Genomic DNA, 23,594 nt, shown 5'->3' with positions numbered 1-23,594 from the left:
TAAGCCATTGAGAACTTGCTATCCACTAACCATTTCACATTCACATATCTCAGCTAGCTCCAATATATTCACATTTATGCCTTCCTCAACCTTCATACAAATTTAGCTAGAAGATAGTTGTAAATTAATAATCTTATGAGTACTAAGCTGCCAGGGTGCTAAGCTGCAGGCAATAGCTGATTATTACTAACAGTACTACTGTTAGTATTCCTTAAAAGCTACTGTCAGTAGCTTTTAAGGAATATGGTATGGTATGAAGCAGCTGAGTGGTAAAAGCAAAAACAATACCACATTAAGACTGGCCCAATTATCATTTGGGCCAGTCTTACTATAGTGGGAAAATATGGGGACAAGCCAACGTTCCAATTAGCATGGAAGCCAGGAATCTCAGACCCCTTGTACGGGGACTACATCGAATCGATTAGCGTTGATCACTAGGGGTGGGCAATACTAGAAAATTTGCTTCGATACGATTCCAAGTACTTTGTCATGGTATTGATGAGTATCGATACCGATTCTGAGTACTTGTGATTATTGTACTTAGTAGCCAATTAGTGAACTTCACAGTGCTGAAAATTTCTCAGTTATGACTGGTGGGTTGAATAAAGCTTGCATTATAGTACAGTAATGGTTGATACTTCCATTTTTTAGTGTTTGTATCCGTAACACATGCACAATGAAGTAAAATATCACGTGATCTGTCATGCTACAACCGGTCCCCCGGACCAGTTGCAGCTAGGGCTAAAACGAATATTCTAAATGAAAGAGAACGAATATTTTTAGTCAAGAACGAATAATAGAATATTCTATATATAGTGTTATACTCTTATACAGTGTATATGTGTTATTTCTTATTATTTGTATTGAATTGTAAAACATCATTAAAATTTGATACAGTATATAGGCAGCTTTTGAAATGAAGTAAAAGTGTCTGATGATGTAGCTACTATAGAGGTGTACCGATAAAGATTTTTCAGCTGTATTGATATCTGATTAATTTGTACCTAAAAGAGCTGATACTGATTATATAGCTACCGATTAAATTATTGTATATTCGTAAACTACAGGTGTAGCTACTACATGATGTATATTCTAATGATTTGTAGCATTGAGAAAAGAGAAGTGATGTAACTTTACTATATTGCACAACTACTTATGGTGGTGTGGCCTCTATTACAAATTAGGCACCACAAATATTTTACTATGATACATGCTCCCTTGTCCGGATTACTCCGTATTTTGATTAATTACCAAGATGGCTGTAATACACAGGTGATCACTTTAGTTTTCCTGTAGTGCAGTTTTTCTTAAAGTGCAGCTAACAGCTACTGTTCTGGGTAAGAATACTTTAACACTAATAGCAGTACTCACACGCGCAGTCGTATGGCTTCTCGTAACTTAGCGTTTTATAGAATAGAGTAGAGAGGCTTTCTGTTTGTTTGTAGCGAGCAAAAAGGCTTTTGATAGCTGGCCATGCAAACTAATAGATTCATAGAGCGTTTGTGCCCATTATTACTGAATATGGAAGGCAAATCAGCAACCGATCGCGATCTGATCACCCTCGCGATCACCAATCCGCTTATTGGTACATCTCTAGTCCAGTGTCTGATGTTGTAGAGACTGACATAGATTCCTCATTACTAGTGTCCGCCATCTTTACTGTAATTTCGATGTTTCGAATTCAATAATTCCTTCGAACGAAGTCGAATCGAATACGAATTAGAATATTCGGTATATCCGTTTTAGCCCTAGTTGCAGCAACCATACTTGGTCCCCCCGGACTACTTGCAGCACTGCAACTTGTCCCCCCCGGACAACTTACGCCGCCACAGTTGGTCCCCCTCTGCCATAAGTGGTCCCCCACTGGCTTTATCATAGACTCGATCATACTAAGAGATCTTTGAGAAGGCGTAGGGCTAGGCACAAGGTGCCCCACTGTGCTGACCTAACTTCCCGTTCCACTGCGTCAATCTAAGATGTCTAAATGGGCTGCTGTTTCTATTGGTGTCCCTCAAGGATCCATCTTGGGTCCCTTGCTTTTTGCTTTATACATAAATGATTTGCCCTCGGTTGTAAGTCACTGCTTACTGGATCTTTATGCTGATGATGCTGAATTACATTTTTGTGGCTCGGATTTAAGGGTAGTGGAAAATGGTTTACAATCAGATCTGAATTCTGTGGCTACATGGTTAGGGAGCTCACGTTTGTGTTTAAATGTTGATAAGTCTAGTTGTATGCTCATTGGTAGCCGTCAGAGGGTGACAGGTCAGACCCTTTCTGTCTCAATTGGTGGTAGTGTGTTGTCTCGGGTGCATTCTGTTCGGTATCTTGGAGTATTAATTGACTCTGCGTTGTCTTGGAACTTGCATATTTGTAATATGTTGTCTAGAGTTAGATCAAGACTTGCTTCAATTATTCGGTTTGGGTCTCTGCCACCTGCAGTGTTGTGTGTATTATATTCAGCATTTGTGATGCCACTTTTTGATTACTGTGATGTTATCTGGACTCCATCTACGGCAAAACGGACTTGTATGATTGAAAGGATTTATTCCAAATTTATGCATAAGCTGCCGTCATCTTTCAGTTCCAAGTTTCAATTTACATTGACTGAACGTCGCCGTTTTCATACGGCTATTCAGATTTTTAAATCTTTACATCGAATTTTTCCTCCTTATTTACATGATATATTTCAGTTTTCGAAGGATGTTACTGGTCATCTTAGTCGTAATGTTAAACGTTTATTTGTTCCTAGAGTGTTTACCAACTATGGCAAACGAACTTTTTTCTACCGAGGAACTGTTTTATGGAACAACCTTAAGTCCACTGTTACTGGGGCTGCCACTTTGTCGTCATTTCGTAATTATTATCTTAATTCTTAATTCCTGTGTAATTTTGTCTATGTATCCTTAGTTGTGTATGTATGTTTGTTTTTGTTTTTTTTGTATATTATTAGTTATTGTATGTGTCTATTGTATGTTTGTTCAGGGCTCCACTGAAAATCAGTTTTACTGAGTGGACTCCCTGCTTAAAAATTACAATTACAATTACAATTACTGCGGCCTCCGAGGTGGCCTTATAATTACTAGGATGCGTACGTGTTATACAAGATCGAGATACTCTAATAGAACAGTCACCTAAAATCTACAGTTGCATTGGTACATTTAGCCTGCTAAGGATATCTTGCAAATGAAATGCATATGATCTTGTGTATGCCATTCTTTAGGTCTATAATAATAATCTGCTGGCATGATTGTCACTCTATACAACTCTTGATTAATGTAGTCCACATAAAAGCAATATGATCTAAACCATTTAAGATGTTTTGTCCTGCAAAAAGTTTTAGCTTCCTGGGGGACACAGTTCCCTACTCCATATTATACTGGTTCACCCCCTTTGATAAACCCTGGATCAGCTGCTGTAAACATTAGGGGTAAAAACACTATAGCTAGCTAGTACATACAGTGGAACCTCTCTTAACAAACTCCCCGAATTAAGGACACAATAGAATAGACCTCCATAATAAGGACAAAAATTTGGTCACAACTGGTCTGGTCAATGCATTTTACCTCTGAAAAAGGAAAACCTCTATATTACAGCAAAAAGTGGCCAAAAATTCTGGGTCTCACAATGTCCTTAATAGAGAGGTTCCACTGTACAATTAAACTTGCAGCTTAATGCCGACAAGATAAAATGACATAGCACCAAAACGTTAGCTGATACTATTATTACTGTTAGTTTAATACTATTATTAGTAGCTAACTATTAGTGTTCATAGTATTGAAGTTGACTGGCACAATCCACTGGCAGAGCAAGAGGCTACTGGAGGTTATCAGCTGTAATGCCTGAGCATATAATGTACCTACATCAACGCATTATAGCTATAGTGCTATCTAAATGATGATGAAAAGTATAATACACATCACATAAATGCAATTTTAATAGGTGCTTGGAAAGGTAATCTTACGCCGTTGACATGAGGCATGATTAAATTAGGAGCTGGATTTTCATACAAGTGCAGTGATATATGCCTTCACTGATCTCATGCACAACACTATAATGCAGTCCACGATGAGCTTATATTGTAGTCATTAAGTCTCCAGGAAGATCAGTGCCATCTGAATCAATAGCTATATGTAGCAGTTGTAAACTGGGACTGCAATTTCACCATCTACAATTAAAGTACTTGAGCTCTTTACAGCTACTGACCATATCCTGCACAGTCAAGGAGCATAATGCACAAGAAGAGAATGTCATGATATCAAGTAATAGATCAGAGATACCAGATATCGTTGTCAACAATAATTGTTTTTAAAGATCATGTGATCAATAACTAACTTACTCACACTTAAATAATTATTTTATATTGCATGTATACTCTTTTAGAGTCCTGCAACTTTGAGTGGCTTGTACAATCTTCGCGATGAATTGTGTATCAGTGCTTTTGTGAAGTGTTGTTGTGAACATGGTGAAACCTTTTCTATATAACCATGTGACACCCGTGATCCTGTGTAAAATGGTGAAATATACAGTAACTTATATAGTTGCATGGACATCAAGTGGATCTTTCAGATTTGGCAATTATTTAACTTGATTGGTAGTAATTCTAACCTATATCATAGCACTGGCCAACAGTGAGGGTCGTCTGGTCATAACACTGATGCTTCAAGTTCACACATATATATGGGTAAATTTTCACACAATTATGCTTTGAAAATAGCCTATTATGTTTTTGAGCAGTGCTCAAAAATCCAGCCTACGGTGCTCAAATTTTAAACATTGTTTTTGAACATCAAGAGGTGGTCAAGTTTGAATAGCCACTATACACTGATTTTTGAAACTAAGGTAATAAATGTTGCAGTGTTTAACTAAGTAAATAAGGTATATGATATGGCCAGTATAGAACAATAAAACCATTGTGTGTGGTGATTCAATTAAACTATTACGTGTCACACTCTAAGTTTACTAATTTAATTATTGGCTTGTAAGAACCACTTAAGGTCGCCAAACTGCATCAGTTCTAGTATCATTAATGGAGAGTGTAAAGTTTACACACTAAGACTAGAATAGAACTCTTGAGCTATAGCCTGCCTGTAGCTATATAGCATTTTCGACAAAACTGACATTTTAGTACATGCTGACATGTTCAAAAAAATTATTGTCTATAACTATTGAAGCTGCGTATGAGGCGTGAAACATGCAGCTTGATTGATTGATTATTACTTTACAGTACTGCATACAAGTATAGAATAAGAGATGTACAATTAATAAAATCTTTAGGGTACAGTACTGATGGTCCACTAGCTCAAGGCTACCGGCCATTAAAAATCAAAAATTTATACTTACCATATTACATTATTTATAAAAATTACATTACTTATACTTAAAGAGTTACGTTAAAGGGGGCGGGGTGTGTTGGAACATCTACTATACACTGGCATAAAAAATGAAATGTACAAGGGTTGTCAGCTAGTAGTTCCCGATCACTGTCCAAGCCTATATCCAAGTAAATAATGATTTTCACATTGGTAGAACAGCTGTCTAACCATACTCCAGCCTAAATTACAGTATAGAGATTAAATCATGTTTTATTATAGAACTGGGATAACTAGCCAACTATTCGGGTGGTGTGTCATGGCCTCTGGAAAGTGGAGATGGTAAATTGAGCATTGCAAGTTACTCCGAAGTGGTGAAGATTCCCAAAAGCTTTATTTATAGCCTCTACTGGAGATGCATCTTAGTGTTATCCTGTCACATATACTGCTGACAGCTGCATGTGGATGACTACATGACACTAAGCTATATCATAGTGGTGACTGTTCTATTTGATCATGATTTGACTGACTGCTCTATTAGAGTATGTTTTGTCAGTATTTTTGAAAGGGGATCAAAAGGGACACTGGTGCCCAGAAGGCGTTATACAAATTAAGAACCACGTGCAAATGCAATGTTCAGAATTATATGTTTAAGAATAGGTCATGCATTACTCAAATTTCGCTTCACTGCTTCAAGACTCGTATTCCGTGGAGGGCAGTGCGTTTTGATCAAGACGTTGAGCTAGCACTGACTGGGAAGCTGATAGTGAAGATTTCTTTGGGGGGACCATCTGCAGCAGGGCGGACCATCTGCAGCAACTTTACATGGTCCGGCCGGACTACTCAGTTGAGGCGCGGTAGTTGGTCCGGCCGGACCACTTGCGGCGGGGGACCACTTGCAGCGTGACATCTCACCGAGGATCGAAATTTCCGATTCTTCGTAAAAAGTACTCGATACCAAAGTTAAAAAAAAAATACCAAAGTATCGGACATTCTGGTATCGGTTCGGTATCGGTTCGGTATCGATATTTTTTTACTTGTGTCGCCCAAGATTACGAGGTTGATCTTGCGAGAAGTTTTGTTACGCAGAATTAAAGTTCTACTGTTGCTTTCATTGCCTAACTTAGTAAGGTAACAGTGTTTCTTGTTCAGATTGCGTCTAGACATGCTATGCCTTTTACCCCAGGTTCAACTCCAGAAAAATGGCCGCGAAAAAAATTAAAATGGTCTTAACGTGTCCTGTTTGTTACGAGCTGTACAAGAAACCAAAATATCTCCCTTGTTACCACTCGTACTGTGAGGAGTGTCTGGTGAAGTTACAGGTGGGATCCAGCATTACTTGCCCAGAGTGTAGGAAAACGAGTGTGGCTCCCTCTGGAGGTGTGAAGGACTTGCCAAACAATTTCTTCATCAATCGTATCGTGGATGAAATGGCTCTGAAGGAGAAACTAGAAGGAGATGAGGATGTGAAGTGTGACAATTGCATTAGGAATGATCCAGGAATAGTTTTATGTGTTGACTGTGGTGTGTTCCTGTGTAACCACTGTCATGAGTCCCACAAGTACAGCAGAGAATATCAAGGTCAGTCAACACACAAACACTCTGGGCATAAGTGGTCCAAGTAGACCATCTGTGTTGTAATTTGGTCCAACTGGGTCACTGAGTTGTGCTTGTATAACTCCACCCCCTACATGCTGACCATATATGTATGTCCGTCTTGCAGTATAGCTACTACACTTTTTTAAATGAATCAAAGGACATTTTGACAATTACATTTTGCACGTTGCATTTATCCGGTTAAGGTAGTGCTGAACTAGCTGCACAAAACAAATTTGTTACAACCCATGAACTATTTTAGCATGGTCCAAACTTTTGCTACTGTATTACCTGTTGTGATAGCCTGTGATGGGGTGTATCCATTCACTGAACTGGATTACTGGACTGGACTGGATCACTGGACTCACATGAAGTTTGCTTAAACACCTTTTTCAACCACTAAAAGTAATTAGCGATAATATAATGAATATCAGACATTCAAGGTTCTTAGTGTCTGGTCTTGCATTTAGAGGCACATACAGCTGTGTGTACAACCATAGTCTAGTCTTACCAATATATTTAATGGTATGATAAGTTGATAATTAAATTCTTGTGTAGTTTATAAGATGCAGCTTGTGCACATTAGGAAGCATTTCTTTGGCTAACTGAACACTGCACACTTGTTGCTAATTAGAAGCATTATAAGCCATGGAGCTTGCAAATCTATAGTGAATATGCAGACTGCTGAAAGGCTAGGCAATGCAGCTGACAAAATTTTATGTTAATTTTACAAAAGGATAGAGAAAACAGACTAATGCATTAGCAGTGTTAATAGTACACAGTGCTTGCATCGTTGGTAGCAATAGGCAAGAAACTACACTGAAGTTTTAAGGTGGCGCTGAACCGATTAAGTCCAGCCGCACAAAACAATTTGTTCCAACCCACGTGCCTAATGAGCTATTTTAGGGTGGCCCAAAACTTCGCTAGTGTACAACTTAATCTGCACCTAAAAAGCTGTTGTGATAGCCTGTGATGCTTTAGTTTAGCATATAAAGTTTCGTGAAATAACACGCCTTCATTTTTTTGCCTATAAAATTCAACTTTTAACCTGATTTTTAAAATAACTTGGACAATGAACAACCTAGCGCTAAGCCACTTCGGTTTCAACCATTTCTTACCTTGTAGAACAATTCTACGCTTTCCTTTTCACTGATAACAACATGGAAAGTAGTGAAAATGCACACCTATGGGATACAACATTGGCTAACAACTCCATCAAATCCGAATCGCGAAAGTCTATTGTAGAGTATCGCTTACCCAACTCCTATACCAAATTTTGGTGGTCTGTGGTGCATAATTTTGGAGTTATTTAGCAAGAAAGGAGACAGTGTGGCTAATCAGGGCGCGGTCTGTACCGTTTGCCAGTGAAATAACCAGAATTGTGACAAGCTAATGGTTTTAAAAGTGTGAATAACGTTAGTTGTATCAACAAAGGTAGCTAGGCAGTCTAACAGAACTTGTTCTGTTAGTCCACTGAGACGCTTTGCTGTGGTCTATGAATTTCCGACATTTGTTCGCGCATTACCACAAACATGTTGTACAATTAACTTTTGTGTGGCTGCTTTCAGTGCCACCTTATATGTGTGAATTTTATATGTCTTCTGTGCAAATTTTATGTCTAGTGGTAAAGGTGTTGATTACTGAAATACTTCTGTGGTTATGTTTGGCCGTAAAAGGCAAGAAAACAAAATAAACGTTTGAGTCCAGCAGTCCAGTCCAGTGAATGGATATACCCCCATGTGATGTTTATATTATGATGATTATGATTAAAGTACCTGGTAAAGGCAGAGCCTGTATACCAGAAGGCCTCATAAAGGCCTAACATGTTTATATTAACTGCACTAAGTATGTTTGAAAAGTAGGAGAAAGAAGAAAAAATCCATGACTGGACCTGGGCGGCCTCGAACCTGCAGCCATCCGATTAACGCTCGAACGCTTACAGGAGTCTGCCAGGTGGTCAGGATATTTTCTTCTTACTATTTTCATGCATTTGTATCCATAGGAACCCTAGAGAGTGACTTAGAGATTCTCTAAGTACCCTAAGTGGAACCAAATGGACATTGTTTTATTATGATTAAAGTACTTGGTAAAGGCAGAGCCTATAAAGTATGTTTGGGTCATTCCATACCAAATCAACGAGAAAAAAAATCTGGACCCCTTTTGATTTTCATGAAATTTGGCACAAACGTGGACCCTATCAAGAAACTTTCTTACACAAAAATTTGGCTCATTTCATTGGTCTCCCTTTAAGTTATGACCACTCAAAGTTTCTGCTGAAAATTTTATTTTGCTTACATGTCTTCAATAAAATGGCCATAACTTTGTGTGTGATTGACATAGAAACTTCTGGTTTAGAGCTTTGAAATCCTTATTAAATTCTCTTTCAGGTGATATATAATTTTTTATAATTGCTCTAAGGAAAAGGTCATACCACAAACATGTAGCTTTTTCCTTTGATCTTAATTTCCAAAAATATATATTATTTAATTAAATTTATTTTTGGTTTACATGTTGCTCTAATACCTATCATTCACCACTGTGAGTTTAAAGTTGGGACAGTAGATCATGAGTTATAAGTGTTAATGTGTAGCCTTGTAATCACTGCTGTTTGTATGGTATTTTTAGTGTAATTTCCAATACCAGTTGCAAGTAACCTTATATTAGTATGTCAAAAATCATTTTATGCATTAAAATAATATAGTTAGGGTTTGTATTGACAAGGGCTCAGTACACTGAAACCATAATAACAGAGCCACTTTTAAAGCTAAGAAAGTCGGAGCAATAATAAGGCTGCCTAATAAAGGAATCACTGATTATGTTTTTGCTGTAAGTTCAGTGCCCTATAAAATAGAGGTGGCCACTATAACAAGGTGGTCTTATTATAGAGGTAGCTATTTTATAAAGGATTTACTGTACAACTAATGATATTCCAATCTATTCTTTCAATTTTACTTACTATATAATAATAATATTCGGCCACAGATTATGATGATACTGTAGTTTCCAATCTTATACGTGTGTATAATGGATGCAAACGACACAGTTATTCATACTTATGTACATGTAAAGTGGAATCGAAATGCCATGTCTTAGTGATATCCAAAGCTTCTTGGCCTTAATACCTAGATAGCTGCTTCATATAGTTGCATTATAGTAGAAATATTCTATTTTAAGTTGGCTGTTATAAAAAGGTGGCCTTTAAGGTAGCTACTAAGATACCGTATTTGACCTGTTAACAGCCGCAGCTCACATAATAGTTGCCCCCGGATAGTAGCTGCAGCACAACCTTGAATTACTGTCATAAGAGCCGCCCTCGGATAAGAGCCATGGTTTGTATCTGAATATGCTGATACAAGTGTTGATGACACACATTTGAATGAGAAACTAAGCAAAGGGTTGTTTTAAGCCTGGAAATAGCATTTCCGAGAGGAGCCAAGTGGATTAACATTGTTAAAGGATGGTTATACAAGGCCAGCTATTTGAAAATCCATATAAATTCCACAGCTACTGCCACACAAGCACATAGTAGCCACCTTCGCATAGTACCCGCATCATTTTCCTTGCTGAAAGTTATAGTACCCACGGCTATTAACCAATAAAATACGGTATGTTACACTGTATATCACTTTTGAATCATACTTTGAAAGGGAAAGTCTACTACTGACCACTTAAAGGCCACCTTTATATGTTTGTACCTATAAACAATGCCTTTGCTGGAAAAATGTACACTTCTAAAACCACTATATATTGTCTTACTCGTCTAAATTTGATGGAATTGAGTGGAAAGTAGCCACCTGTATAGAAAGGCCACCACTCCATAAGGGCCAATTTTAAATTATTGTTGTTATACAGTTATGCAAATGTATTAAGCAGCTACCTGCATATTAAGGCCCAGAAATTTTGGCACTAGGGTAACTGGCTTAAACTCCATACATCAACTGTATCATGATAAAAATCGCAATGTAGCTCATAATTTGATTCTATAATTGAGAATCATAGAATCATAGAAATGTTCCATAGAAATTACATTGTACAAAGGTTCACTACAGCAATTGCACACTGATACATATCTATAGCTTTAAGTGAAATACATCAACAATCGATTAAAGAAAGGGTCAAGGCAAGTAACTTCAAAATTAAATCAGAGCATTATAGTAAAGGTTGAGACTGAAAGTGGTGCATATTGCATGACGGTCTCTATAATCATTCACATGTAATTTTGACATGCAATGAAATCTGATACATTGATATCAGTACACAATTGAATTTTTGAAGGTGTACGTTGAACAGACTTTCGTGCCTGTGTTAAGAACAAAGAATGCAGCTACATAATATTATGTTTTGTTTGTAAGTGTTTCAAATTTTGGAACTTTCTTAGTGATCACCTGTAATGAAAGGCCACCTTTCTATTAAGAGCCAACTTTAAGTTGTTCTAGTAAGACTTTATACACATCATCAAACTATACAAGTGGAACAAAAAATTAGGAATTTTCAATATGAGTAGGGATCAAAGTAATAAAAAGTACTGAAACAAGAGAGATTATCTACCACCTGAAGTCATGCTAGTACACACGTAATCGCTACTTCAGTTGCCAAGATTTAAGATATAATGGCACTGAAGTAGGGATTATGTGTGTACTAGCATGACTTCAGGTGGTAGATAATCTCTCTTGTTTCCACTTGTTTGTGTACTTTTTACAAACATTGCATGAATCTTATCTTTTATGTGCATGCAGTTTCTATTACACAGGACACTAAAGTTACTATTTCTTCAATGTCCATGGTTTACTTCTTCTAAGGGCCTTTCAAATGCCAACTTGATTTGTAGGATTTCATCCATCTCTTCATCAGTCAGTTGTTTACAGAGTTCACTGCACCTCCAGCTTTTAGGGCGGTCATCACTGGTTCTACCTGTGCCAACTTCTTCAGCTAACACACAACGCCCTCTCTCATCAACTGGAATCACAGTGCTGTACAAAGGACACTCCTGTGGATCAGAGGACTTTGACCTGGTCACAAGACATCTGTTATCATGGTCAACAATTGTAACCTCTTCAGGAGCTGAGAACTTGTAGGCAGTCTCATAGTAGTATGGCTCAGAAGCTGAAGAGTGTAATTGTATTTCCAAGTCATCTTCACTGACTAGTTGGATACCTGAAATTTTCCTAAGACTTCTTAAAAGTACCCCAACACTGGTTTTCCTAGTTGACAGTGCTTCATGCATGAGCTTTCTGGATACTATTCTACAAGCAGTCTTTTTCCTGGTGGTAAGTGACATTTCATCTACAATGGAGTAAAACAGTTTTGTAAATCTATTGACAATTGCAGAGCATGTTTCCTTCTGCTGCAAGAGACCCTCGATCATGCTATCCACACACGAATGCATTTGAGATTCAGTTGGCGGCTTAAGCAAGTACCTATAGCAACAGAAAGAATACATAAAAGTGACGAGAAAATAAAATTAATTAAGGAATTAAGTGAAACAACATTACCTGTGTTTAGATTCTTTGCACAGTTTCTCAATATTAGAATAGTACTTGCTGGTTGAGGATCTAGTAGCAGCATGGGATTTGGCAACATCCTTGCGGTAATGTTCTTTAGTGCTCTCTGCAGAATCCACACGAGACTTTTCCAAGTCTTGATGGTAGTGTTCCCTTTTCTTTTTTGCAACTTCAGTGCGAGACTTTTCCAAGTCTTGATGGTAGTATTCCCTTTGCCTTTCCGCTGACTCAATGCGAGACTTTGCCAAATCTTTGTTAAATGATGTTTTGGTGGCTTCAGCTGATTTCTCACGCGACGCTGTTACATTTTTGTAGTACTCATTAGCATGACGCTGTGATCGGCATTCACTGCTGTACTTGTCCTTTCTCTCTGAGAGTATAGACTCTCTATGAGCTTCATAGTACGCCCTGTTATTCTCCTTCTTTCTACTCTCCCGCGCCGCTTCCTTCGAAGGCATTGCCACACCCAATATTGCCTCAGAGAAAACACACAAAGCAATAATAACCACAATACCCTTAGCTAACGCTATTTTGCTAAGAATTATTTCTAATATCGCTCAAATACTTGAGGTAGATACGTTGTTTACAGCAAAGAAATGTGTTTACAAATGCAAGCAGTTTACAAACGCAAGCAGTTTACAAACGCAAGCAATATTAATTTTGCCGGTTAACTTTGCCAGAAACAAAAGATATAAGTCGCTAAATATATTCACTTACACATACAAAGCTTCCCGATTGTGAACAGCTCGCTCTTCCTGCTCAAAATCAACTTCGAACTTTCAACCACGTGTATTGGAATATTTTACTGCAAAGATTATGATTACTCTATTTAGCGAGCACTCTTATTGAAACGGACGGCGCCGTACATTGAAGCCATTTGTGGAGTTATTAACACTACCTGTAGTGAATCCAGGACGATGGCGACATTAAAGAACGATGAAAGGTAAGACCCTAGCGCAAGGATTGTATTTCTATCGGTGTAGGAAAGGTTTAATCTATAGGCAAAGCGAGCCGTTTTCATGCAAGAAGTAGGACTGTAGCTGTTGCCATCTTCCCGCTAGGCCTGGCTGAAGGCATCAGTTAGGGAGTCAGTCACTAGAAAATTCGATCAGATAGAATTTTTTTTTAAATTCGTCGAAACTCATAGGATGCATTTCGTGCCGTTTTGAAGGCGAAATCGTGCTTCACTTTTGTAATACAATACTGCTGAATCGCCAAGATGGTTTTGCAAGTCTGCTTTTGGTGCGTAATTTTTTGGCGGGAAATCGTGAACCTTGACGATCCCTACCATTAAGTACTACCGTACTTAATGATAAATAGCCACCCGAATATTAAGGCCAAAAAAATTTGCCCTGACTGGCTTAGACAGTTTCCACTATACAGTGGAACCTCTATATAGCGGACACCCACGGACCAAGCTTAAGTGTCCTTTATATGGAGGTGTCCTTTGTAAGGAGGTTGAAATATTTTATGCATATAATATCATACACAGCATAATTATAATGTTTGAAGATTGATTACACTATAACAACAGTTCACACCTATGCACATAGTCAGTCACTAAGCTGTTCTTCACTCTGCTTTGAAAAATAACTATCTAAAGTTGTTTGCTTACTAAATACAAGAGATGAACAATACAGGCGAGCTACAGTAGTAACCATTGAACCAACTTTCAAAGCTTCTTCTGTAAAACCTTTGTTTTGTAGAAATAGTTGGACATCTTCTAGATTTTTCATTGCATCCTTGAATGTGTCAATCTTTGGTACAGCTTCAACCACTTCCATTTCTACGTCACCTGCCACACAATCCTCCTCATCGTCTATTGAATCTGGCTCAGAGGAGCAGGCTGCAGCAAGGAACTCTTCTTCCCAGTGCTCCTCAGATAGCTCACGGCACACTGGTAAAGATCCATCACCATCAAGGTACTCGTCAACAGAACAGGCGCCATCACTTACAACTTGAGGGATCAAATCATGGAGGTGAAATTCGCTATCTACTGCTAGGAATGGATCAGCATCATCTTGACCCACATTACAAGTAGTGACATTGAGATCTTTGTCAAGTACACCAGCTGACCGAAAACATTTGCATATAGTCTCTGGTTTCACCTTTTCCCAAGCTTCACTGACAAAGTGGATGGCCTTCAAAACATTCAGCGACTCTGCTACCTGTGATGCAGTATCACATTCTTCAATTTTGGTAAGAACATATTGCAAAAACAACTGGCGATAGTGAAATTTGAAATTCTTAATTATCCCTAGATCTAGTGGCTGCAATCGAGAAGTGGTATTTGCTGGAAGGAATACAACCTTAACATTGCTGTACTTATCTTTTATTTCAGGGGGATGGCATCCAGCATTATCCATCAGTAAAGCAACAAACCGAGACTGAGCCCTCAAACTTTGATTTATCTTTTTAAGAATCCTATCCAAGATATCCCCAGTCATCCATGCCTTGGACTGGCTGAAATAAGAGACAGGAAGAAGACTCTTATTAAGATTTTTAAAACATCTCGGGTTCTCATACTTCCAGATAACAACAGGCTTTTCTTTACCACCATCTGCATTTGCGATGAATGCTATGGTAAACCTTTGTTTGCTTTTCTTTCCACCTTTGCAAGACCGACCTTTTTGGACAAAACCACGTTCAGGTAATGCTTTCCAAAACACACCAGTTTCATCTAGGTTCCATATGTCCCTTTTTGCATAGCCTTGCAAAACCTCAGGGAGTCGCTCTTTCCACGAGTCCACAGTTGCACCAGAAACATCACCGCTTTCTCCACTTACTGTCAGTTGTTTAATATTGTATTTTCTTTTCCATTTCTCCAGCCATCCATTGGAGCCTTTGAATTCGCCTCTCCCTAGACGCTCTGCAATTTCTTTTGCCTTCACTACAAGCTGTGGGCCTGCTGGGTAAATGTTTTTAGAACAAGCCAACAGGTACCACTTATACAATACTTCATTTACTTCACTGAAGTCAGACTTTCGCGTGCGGAGGCTTACTTTGCAAGATTTATCAGAGGCATTACTTTCATACAAAGCCAATAGCTGCTCTTTCTCTTTTAAAACAGTTGCAATCTGAGTCTTCCCACAGTTAAAACGTTGACATAAACCTCTGACCCCTAGCTTAGGATTTTTCTTTGCCTCTTGTATAACTTCTATCTTCTGCTTGAGCGTCAGGTGCTTTCGGCGTGTTGAGCAAGAATCCGCCATTGTCACTGATTATACCAATTAGTTATAGACAGGTGCAATCATTGTCGCCAATTAGTTACTGACAAGTACAATTAGTTATAACACGTGTTTATTGCGTGTAGAAAGTGTAGAAAAGCGTCATCATGGCTCACATTGTTGCTCATCCTGAGCGTGTTGTTGTCTACGAGTTTGATTCATATATCCGAGGGTACCATGCATACATGGATAAGTGGGAATATGAAGTTGACGAAGTTTTACCGTTAAGAAGAGAGCCTGACAATGAAGTCGATGTTAACTCTGTCGCCATCATGAAAGACGAAGAAATAGTTGGACATGTCCCATTTAATTTAACTAGATTAATATCACAATTTCTTCAAAGAGATGTGAACGTAGGCTTCGTGGAAGTAACCGGTGAGAGAGTTAACCGAGGAGCTGGCTATGGCGTCGAGTTACCCTGCAAATACCGCTTGTATGGACCTGCACCTTACATTAACAAACTGAAGGAATTAATTGCACCTTTGAAAGAAAAAAAGCTATTGTAAATTGTGTAGAATATGTAAATATCATTATAGCTACTATAGTGATTCCTCTCGAGCACCTAAATTAAGCGCTTCAGTGGCGTCCGTTATTTAGAGGTAAGAGCATACGCGTATGGTACCAGAGGGTACTTGTCGACTGTCCGTTGTCCGTTACAAGGAGGTGTCCGTTGTGCAGAGGTTATTAATACATTGAAAACAATTAGCAAACGGCTGGGACCATAGTTTACTGTCCGTAACACGGAAGTGTCCGCTATTCGGAGTGTCCGTTAATAGAGGTTCCACTGTAGATATACATTTGTTTATCAAAATATGTCACAGTACTTGCATATCAACAATCAGCATTAAATACTAACAGTAGCAGTTACTGTAGCTAGTGAAAATGTCATCAAGTTCAATATTTCACTACTATAGCTTTTATTGGGTTTTCTTACACAACATAAACAAATTAACAAACCAACAATGTATAAAATGATTGTGACATAGTATTATATAAAGTTATTTACAATTGGTATCGCATCTTTGCATACTTGAACCATACAAACAGCAGTAATTACAAGGTTACACATTAACACTTATAATTCATGATCTACTATTGGTCCCAACTATAAACTCACAGTGGTGAATGATAGGTAATAGAGCAACATGTAAACCAAAATTAAATGTAATTAAAGAATATATATTTTTGAAAATTAAGATCAAAGGGAAAAGCTACATTTTGTGGTTTGACTTTTTCCTTTGAGCAATTATAAAACATTATATATTACCTGAAAGAGAATTTAATAAGGAGTTCAAAAATCTACACCAGAAGTTTCTACGTGAATCACAAGCAAAGTTATGGTCATTTTATTGAAGACATGTAAGCAAAATAAAAATTTCAGCAGAAACTATGAGCAGTCATAACTTAAAGGGAGACCAATGAAATGAGCCAAATTTTGGTGCGAGAAAGTTTCTTGAAAGGGTCCATGTTTGTGCCAAATTTCATGAAAATCAAAAGGGGTCTGGATTTTTTTTTGTTGACTTGGTATGGAATGACCCGTTTGAAAAGTAGGAAAAAGAAGAAAAAATCAGCATGCAAGGTTTTGTGAAATTACATGCCTTCATTTCATGCCTATATAACTCTTATAGTTTCAGCCTGTTTTTAAATAACTTGGTCAATGAACAGAAGACCATGTGGCTAGTCAGAGCACACACTGTATAACAGTAATCACAAGCTAGTGCTATTTTGAGTATTGGAGACACTAATGAAGTTAAGTTTCTAAATTTTCCTTACACTTGTTTGTTTATAACATATTTGGTGATACCACATCATAGGAAAGAACTGCTTTGGCCAAGCATATTTTAAAAATCAATTGATTGACTTAATAACACACCCTGACTATCGATTACTGAAAAGTGACATTGCCACTGCATTTTGTTTTTCAGCTTTGTTCCAGCATTGTAGATGTGAAACAAATAACAGTACAGAAAGCACTTTTGAAATCAATTCAGTCACTGTGGAAATTACAATTAAAAGTGTTGCTCGAATCAAGACACATGGTAGTGTGTCGTGTGGCCAAGAAAGCTAGTGACCACACCTTGATTATATTGACAGGAGGAAATAAACAGCTTTTTCACGCATGCATAGCTCCATTGCCCGTTCTCCAAAGCACACCATTTTTGCATTATAGCTGTCCCCCCAGGTAGGGTACGCCACACAGCAAATTTGATTAAATTCGCAACAGCCATTTGCAGGATATGGGCGTTCAAAAATTTCAATTTCTTTTTTTTTTCTTATGCCATACAGGGGCTTCAATTTCTTCTCGCACACTTTGCCAAAATTGCTATAAAATGCAAATGTGTAACTCGTTTGCCTCGATCTTGGGCACAAACGAAGAGCGCGTAATGGTGGATTCACGTACCAAGTTTGTTGTGAATCTGAGGAATATTCAAGGAGTTATGAGCATTTATTTATGTAAAAAAGATCAAATTTCTGTCACGGCTACAGGGTAAACCAAGTATAGAAAATTGGTGTGTAGATAGGCTGATCATTGTAGCAGTGCCTTTTGATAGTTTGAATAGCAATAGAGTTGCAGCGACAAAGTTATAATTCAAAAACCAAGCAAGTGTAAAATTGCGGGATCGAGATACTCTAATAGAGCAGTCACCACTGGGTAAAAAAGGTGTGCAAAACAAATTTGGAAAAAAAACCTTACCAGAGTTCAAACCAGGGACCTCCATACCTAACACCCGCATCCTTAACCACTGAACCACTGTTACCTTGGCTGATCATCTCACTTAACTTCTGCTTTATAAATGAAATTTCTAGTTGAAATCTGCTTATAATCAAACATTTGTAATTTCATAGATCTACCAATAGAAGTACTAGATTGTTCTAGAACATTCTATGTTTTCTATTAGAAGTCCTCAAAAAATGTGCACTCTATTAGAGTACTACATTAATATTATCAAACAAGTACACGAAAAAATACAACTAGAGTAGGAACCAGTAGCACATCAATAAAAAGTACTGAAACAAGCTGGAGTAGTGCACGATATTAAATCACAGTAAAACAACAAGAAGTGTTATATCCCTACTGTGCATTTCTGTTATGGTATCTTGAGCACAACTCCTTATTGTTTTACTATGATTTAATATCGTGCACTACTCCAGCTTGTTTCAGTACTTTTTATCGATGTGCTATGGTCCCTACTCTAGTTGAAAATTCCAAATTTTTTTGTGTACTTGTTTGTTAACTTTTTTGTAAATAATTTTATTATGACTGGTGAACCCACACATACCGCATCTGAAATGGTGCCGCGTGCCCCAGCTATATCAATTATCGTCTGAAAAGTGAAGTATCCATTACGTTTCACTGTTGGCTATGTTTAACCCGTTACATAGCAATACGAATTAAGAACTTTTCCAGAAGCACCTCTACAATCTATGCATACCAAAAGAAATAGTGCTGCACCCCAATTTTATTAATTATTATCATCTGAAAAGTGAAGTATCCATTGCGCTTCACTGTCAGCTATGTTCAACCCATCGTTACACAGTAATACGAATCAAGAACTGTTTGAAAAGCACCTTTGCAATCAAAATAGCCACTATGAAAATACTGACGATTTCTGTTTCAAAGGGAAGCCATCACGTGCTCACACCAAATCGACACCTTTCCCTGTCAGCAAAGATGAATGGGACACAAAGGAGGCACTGATATGCTAAAAGGCACCTGTCAGACCAAAGCGACGTCGATTAGTGAAAAAATCAAGCCCGTAGCCTTAGCCGTTATCGAGTTACGTTTGTCTGAAAGCATCAGTCAGTCAGTTACTTACTCAGTCAGTCAGTCAGTAGAAAATTCAGTTGAATAAAAAATTTTAAAATTCCATAGCAACTTGTTGAAAGTGTTTTGGGTCGATCTGAAAGCTTGTTTGGGCCTAGTTTTACCTCACCAATACTGCCTCATTGTCGTCAGGGAAAATTGAGGCTGCTTTTTGGGTAGTTTTATTTTGTGGGCCACGCCTACTCCTTTGTGGTCTCTACTATACAGTTACTATCGTACTGTATGATATTGAATTAAATCATGCAATGAAATACATTAATAAGTCTGCCTTCAATAGTCATCATTATATCTACATAGAAAAAAAAGAAATGTGAGTAAAAACAAACCTCAAAGTCAGCCATAGGCTGGTTTTGGGACTTTATAAAGTACAAAAAGATGTGAAATCCACACAAAAACAGCCAAGCTGTGAAAAAATGGTGCAGCCTTAAAAAGCCTGAGTGAAAAAAGTTGTGAAATCAAAAGTGGCGGCCAAGAAAAGGCTGCAATGATGTTAATGCTAAAAATTTTAATAATAGCTGTGTGCATTACTAAAATTTATGTACCAATGTCGACTAGCTAAAATTTGCAGAGTGAAAGACTTCATGTAGAGTGAGATGAGATTATATAATGAGCAGAGTGAGAATAATTTTAAATGAGAGATACTTGCATGACAAGTCACATTTGAAATTCTCAGTTCAAAGAGTAGTTAAATAAAAACTGCATATATCTACACAGAAAGAGACCTGAAGAGATACAATTAGCTACAGTGTATCTGTTTAAATGCTAACCCAGACCATGTGTATATGGTAGGATCATTTTTTCCTGTGTCATTGGCCAAACCATTTGTACTAGACATAATTAGTCCAGCAGAATTATTTATGTATACGGACCAAATATTTCTTTATAGGTCACCACATGATGATGTTGAAGGAGATAAGATCCGAGAAGAAAGATGTCAACGTACGACCTAAACCCAAACCAATGCTATGTGCAGAACATGACATGGAACTGAATTTGTACTGTGAAACATGTGAGCAGTTGGTATGTCAATACTGTACAATAAGAGAGCATCGTCTTGAGGATGGACATGATCATAACACTGTGAAGAAGATGGCTAACAAGCAGAGAGCAGAGTTGGACAAGATTATGGAACCAGTAGAGAAGATGATTGATGGACTAGCTAAAGCACACAAGAAAGTCTCCTCCACGAGGGATAGGATTGGGTCACAGGCCAGTGAGGTTGAACAACAAATTGATGTTTACTATGAGCAGTTACAAAGACGATTACAACAACAAAGAGAAGATCTAAAGAAAGAGTTATGTGAAGTATCTGCACAAAAGAAGAAAGCAGTTTCACTACAACTAGAACAGATGGAGTATACACAAGCACAACTGGAGAGTGTGAAGGAGCTGAGTGAATTTGCTGTGAAGAGTGGATCAGACCAAGAGGCATTATTTGTGAAGAAACAAGTAACTGAAGATGTGAAGAGGTTAACAGACAACTACAACAAGTTGGACACTGAATCAGTAGAATCAACAAATATGACATTTCATGAATTAGAACATTCTCTTCCACAATTTAGCATGGTATATTATGGTGATGCTTCTCATGCACATTCTGACATCACTGGTATTCCTTCTCATATACCTGTAGGTAAAGAGTGTAAGGTGATAATTATTACTAAAAGTGCTAATGGTGTTCCTTGCACTAAAGGTGCTAGTAAAGTTTTTATGCAGGTGCAACCAAGAACAGGAGATGTCATTACAGTACCAATAAAAGACAACCAAGATGGCAGCTACACAGCATCTTTTCTAGCTAATCAAACTGGAGAGGTAAAGTTGTTGATAACTATTAATGGTAAACATATTAAAGGAAGCCCCTATAGTGTTCAGACACGTCAATACTCTGCAATAAATAAACCTAGCAAGATAGTTAACGATGGTGGGAGGATGGGCCATCTATGGGGCATTGCATTTGGTAAAGATGGTGTGTGGGCAGTAGTTGATCATTCCAACCATTGTGTGTGCATATTTGATAGTCAAGACCAACTGGTGAGGAGGTTCGGGTCCAAAGGTAATGAAAATGGTCGACTTAGTAGTCCTGAAGGATTAGCATTTGATGACAATAACCACTTGTATGTAGCTGATATTAACAACAACAGGGTACAAAAGTTTGACATTAATGGTGGCTATTTGTTGGAGTTTGGCAAGGGTGGATCTGGTGATGGTGATCTATCTAGTCCTGATGGTATCGCAGTATATAATGATAAAGTGTTTGTTGTTGAATACAGTAATAACCGCATCTCAGTGTTCCAGTGTGATGGTCAGTTTATCCACACTATTGGATCAGGTCAGTTGAGTAGGCCCTATGATGTAGCAGTCACTGATAACAATCAGGTACTTGTTGCTGACTTTGGTAATCACTGCATATCCATCTTTACCCTTGATGGTAACTATGTGGGCAAGATTGGTACACCAGGTAGTAATAGGGGTCAGTTGAGTAGTCCAACCAGTCTGACTGTTGACTTGTGTGGCTTCATTATGGTAACAGAATATGGTAACAATCGTGTATCAATCTTTGACAAAGATGGTGTCTTTATACACTGCTTTGGGTCCAGTGGTTCCAATACTGGCCAATTTTCATCTCCTTATGGGATAGCCTGTAGTCCTAATGGTAGTGTTTATATCAGCGACTGTGGTAACAAGAGGATTCAGATCTTTAGTAATTATTAACCACAAAAAATTAACAATTGCTTTTGGTACTAATACATCACACTTTATTGTACACATCTTGTTTTATTACATGTGTGTAGCTATATTATTATATTTCATTATCTGTCACATACTATTATTTTTATAATCGTTTGATATACATTTGTTCCACTTGTTTATACTAGCTGAATTGTATAACATGTTTGTATTTTGTTTTTTGTACAATTTAATAATTTGAATGACGAGGTGTTCCATCATTCAAAACGTGTATGTGCATAGTCGCAGATAATGGTCATGGTTGCATCTCCATCTTTACTCTTGATGGTAACTATGTGGGCAAGATTGGCATTATGCTCTTACTGCCCTCCAAATTTACAGTCAATCGACTAAAGCATGCATGAATTATAGTGAGTGGAGTGAAAAGAAGAAAAAAGCAGCAGAAGATGAAGAAAATAAGGCAAACTTTGAAGGTGCATATCTCAGTGATGGTTGGGCAGCTTTAATTCAAATTTAGAATAGGAGATGCTCTACCCCAAGGGAGTTTCAAATGCATGAAAACAACATTTTCTTGGTTCCTGTAAAATACACACTTGTCTGTTGTACATCCGATCTGTGTGTGTTTAACATGCTGGCTTGTTTGACTATTTTTTCTTTACTTTTTTCAGAAATCTCTATTCCCATGTTTTAATTTTTTAAAACTTAATAATCATTGTGAATTATTAACCATCTGTGAATCTTGAACTGTTATGATGGTAAACTCTTTAAATGGTTAACAATTGCTACTCAAACAGGGAAAACCAGTGGATGCTCAATAGCTGTACTCGGCCATAATTATGTTGTCTCCCTTTAATGCTTATCACTGTTCCTGTAGACAAGATGAAATGTGCGTAAAACAAGCCCTTAAAGCTGCCATATGTATAGTAAGTTTTGAGGTATATAAAATGCAATCGTTGCAAAACAACCAAGCTGTGGAAATGGATGCTACTTTCAAAACACTACTAGGTGAAAGAAGCTGTAGAATCAAAATTGGAGGAATGTCAAGAAATGGCTGCAATGCTATCATGCAATGCTATCATGTAGTGGTTCATAATAGAGATCGCCTATGTTTTTTGCCAAAATTCTAATAGAACACACAACTAAACACCACCTTAGGAAGCTCCTTAATCACAAAAGAAGCCTTAGAAGTGAATTTGGAAGATATACAGGTCCACTGGAAAATCAAAGGAACCAAAGGAAACCTAAGGAACCAAAGGAACCAATAAAAGTAATTTTTGAACAACTGAAATATGCCATTTTGTTTATCTTATTATTATTATATTATCTTTTTCCACAGAGCTAGAGCAAAATGTGAGTGATTTTTGCAGATAAAAACTACATTACTTTCCTTCCTATGTCTTTCTTCACATCCATGACCTATTTTTAAATGCATATTACAATGATA

General features: G+C 37.7%; 3 protein-coding genes across 4 annotated transcripts; 1 reads left to right on the top strand and 2 right to left on the bottom strand.

Moving 5' to 3' along the window:
* Window positions 1-6,319: 6,319 nt before the first annotated feature.
* LOC136245472 (tripartite motif-containing protein 2-like) lies at window positions 6,320-22,400 on the top strand. Of its 2 annotated transcripts, none has more exons than XM_066037014.1 (3): window positions 6,320-6,438; window positions 6,499-6,893; window positions 20,349-22,400. In XM_066037014.1, the coding sequence occupies exons 2-3, from the start codon at window positions 6,515-6,517 to the stop codon at window positions 22,172-22,174; spliced, it is 2,205 nt and encodes a 734-aa protein (XP_065893086.1). In that variant the 5' UTR covers window positions 6,320-6,438; window positions 6,499-6,514; the 3' UTR covers window positions 22,175-22,400. The 2 variants fall into 2 exon arrangements, with proteins under 2 accessions (XP_065893086.1, XP_065893085.1); XM_066037013.1 differs by having other exon boundaries at window positions 6,326-6,443.
* LOC136245474 (uncharacterized) lies at window positions 11,592-13,024 on the bottom strand. The gene is made up of 2 exons (XM_066037015.1): window positions 12,401-13,024; window positions 11,592-12,325 (listed from the first exon to the last, which is right to left on the bottom strand). The coding sequence occupies exons 1-2, from the start codon at window positions 12,865-12,867 to the stop codon at window positions 11,680-11,682; spliced, it is 1,113 nt and encodes a 370-aa protein (XP_065893087.1). The 5' UTR covers window positions 12,868-13,024; the 3' UTR covers window positions 11,592-11,679.
* Window positions 13,793-15,621, bottom strand: LOC136245882 (tigger transposable element-derived protein 4-like). Its single transcript, XM_066037340.1, has one exon. It carries the CDS (start codon window positions 15,619-15,621, stop codon window positions 13,963-13,965), a length of 1,659 nt encoding a protein of 552 aa, XP_065893412.1. The 3' UTR covers window positions 13,793-13,962.
* Window positions 22,401-23,594: the final 1,194 nt, after the last annotated feature.

This window comes from Dysidea avara, chromosome 15 (genome assembly GCF_963678975.1).
Source record: "Dysidea avara chromosome 15, odDysAvar1.4, whole genome shotgun sequence".
Classification (NCBI taxonomy): Eukaryota; Metazoa; Porifera; class Demospongiae; order Dictyoceratida; family Dysideidae; genus Dysidea; species Dysidea avara.
Note: the sequence above shows the minus strand (reverse complement) of the source record. Positions and strands in the feature narration are given on the sequence as shown.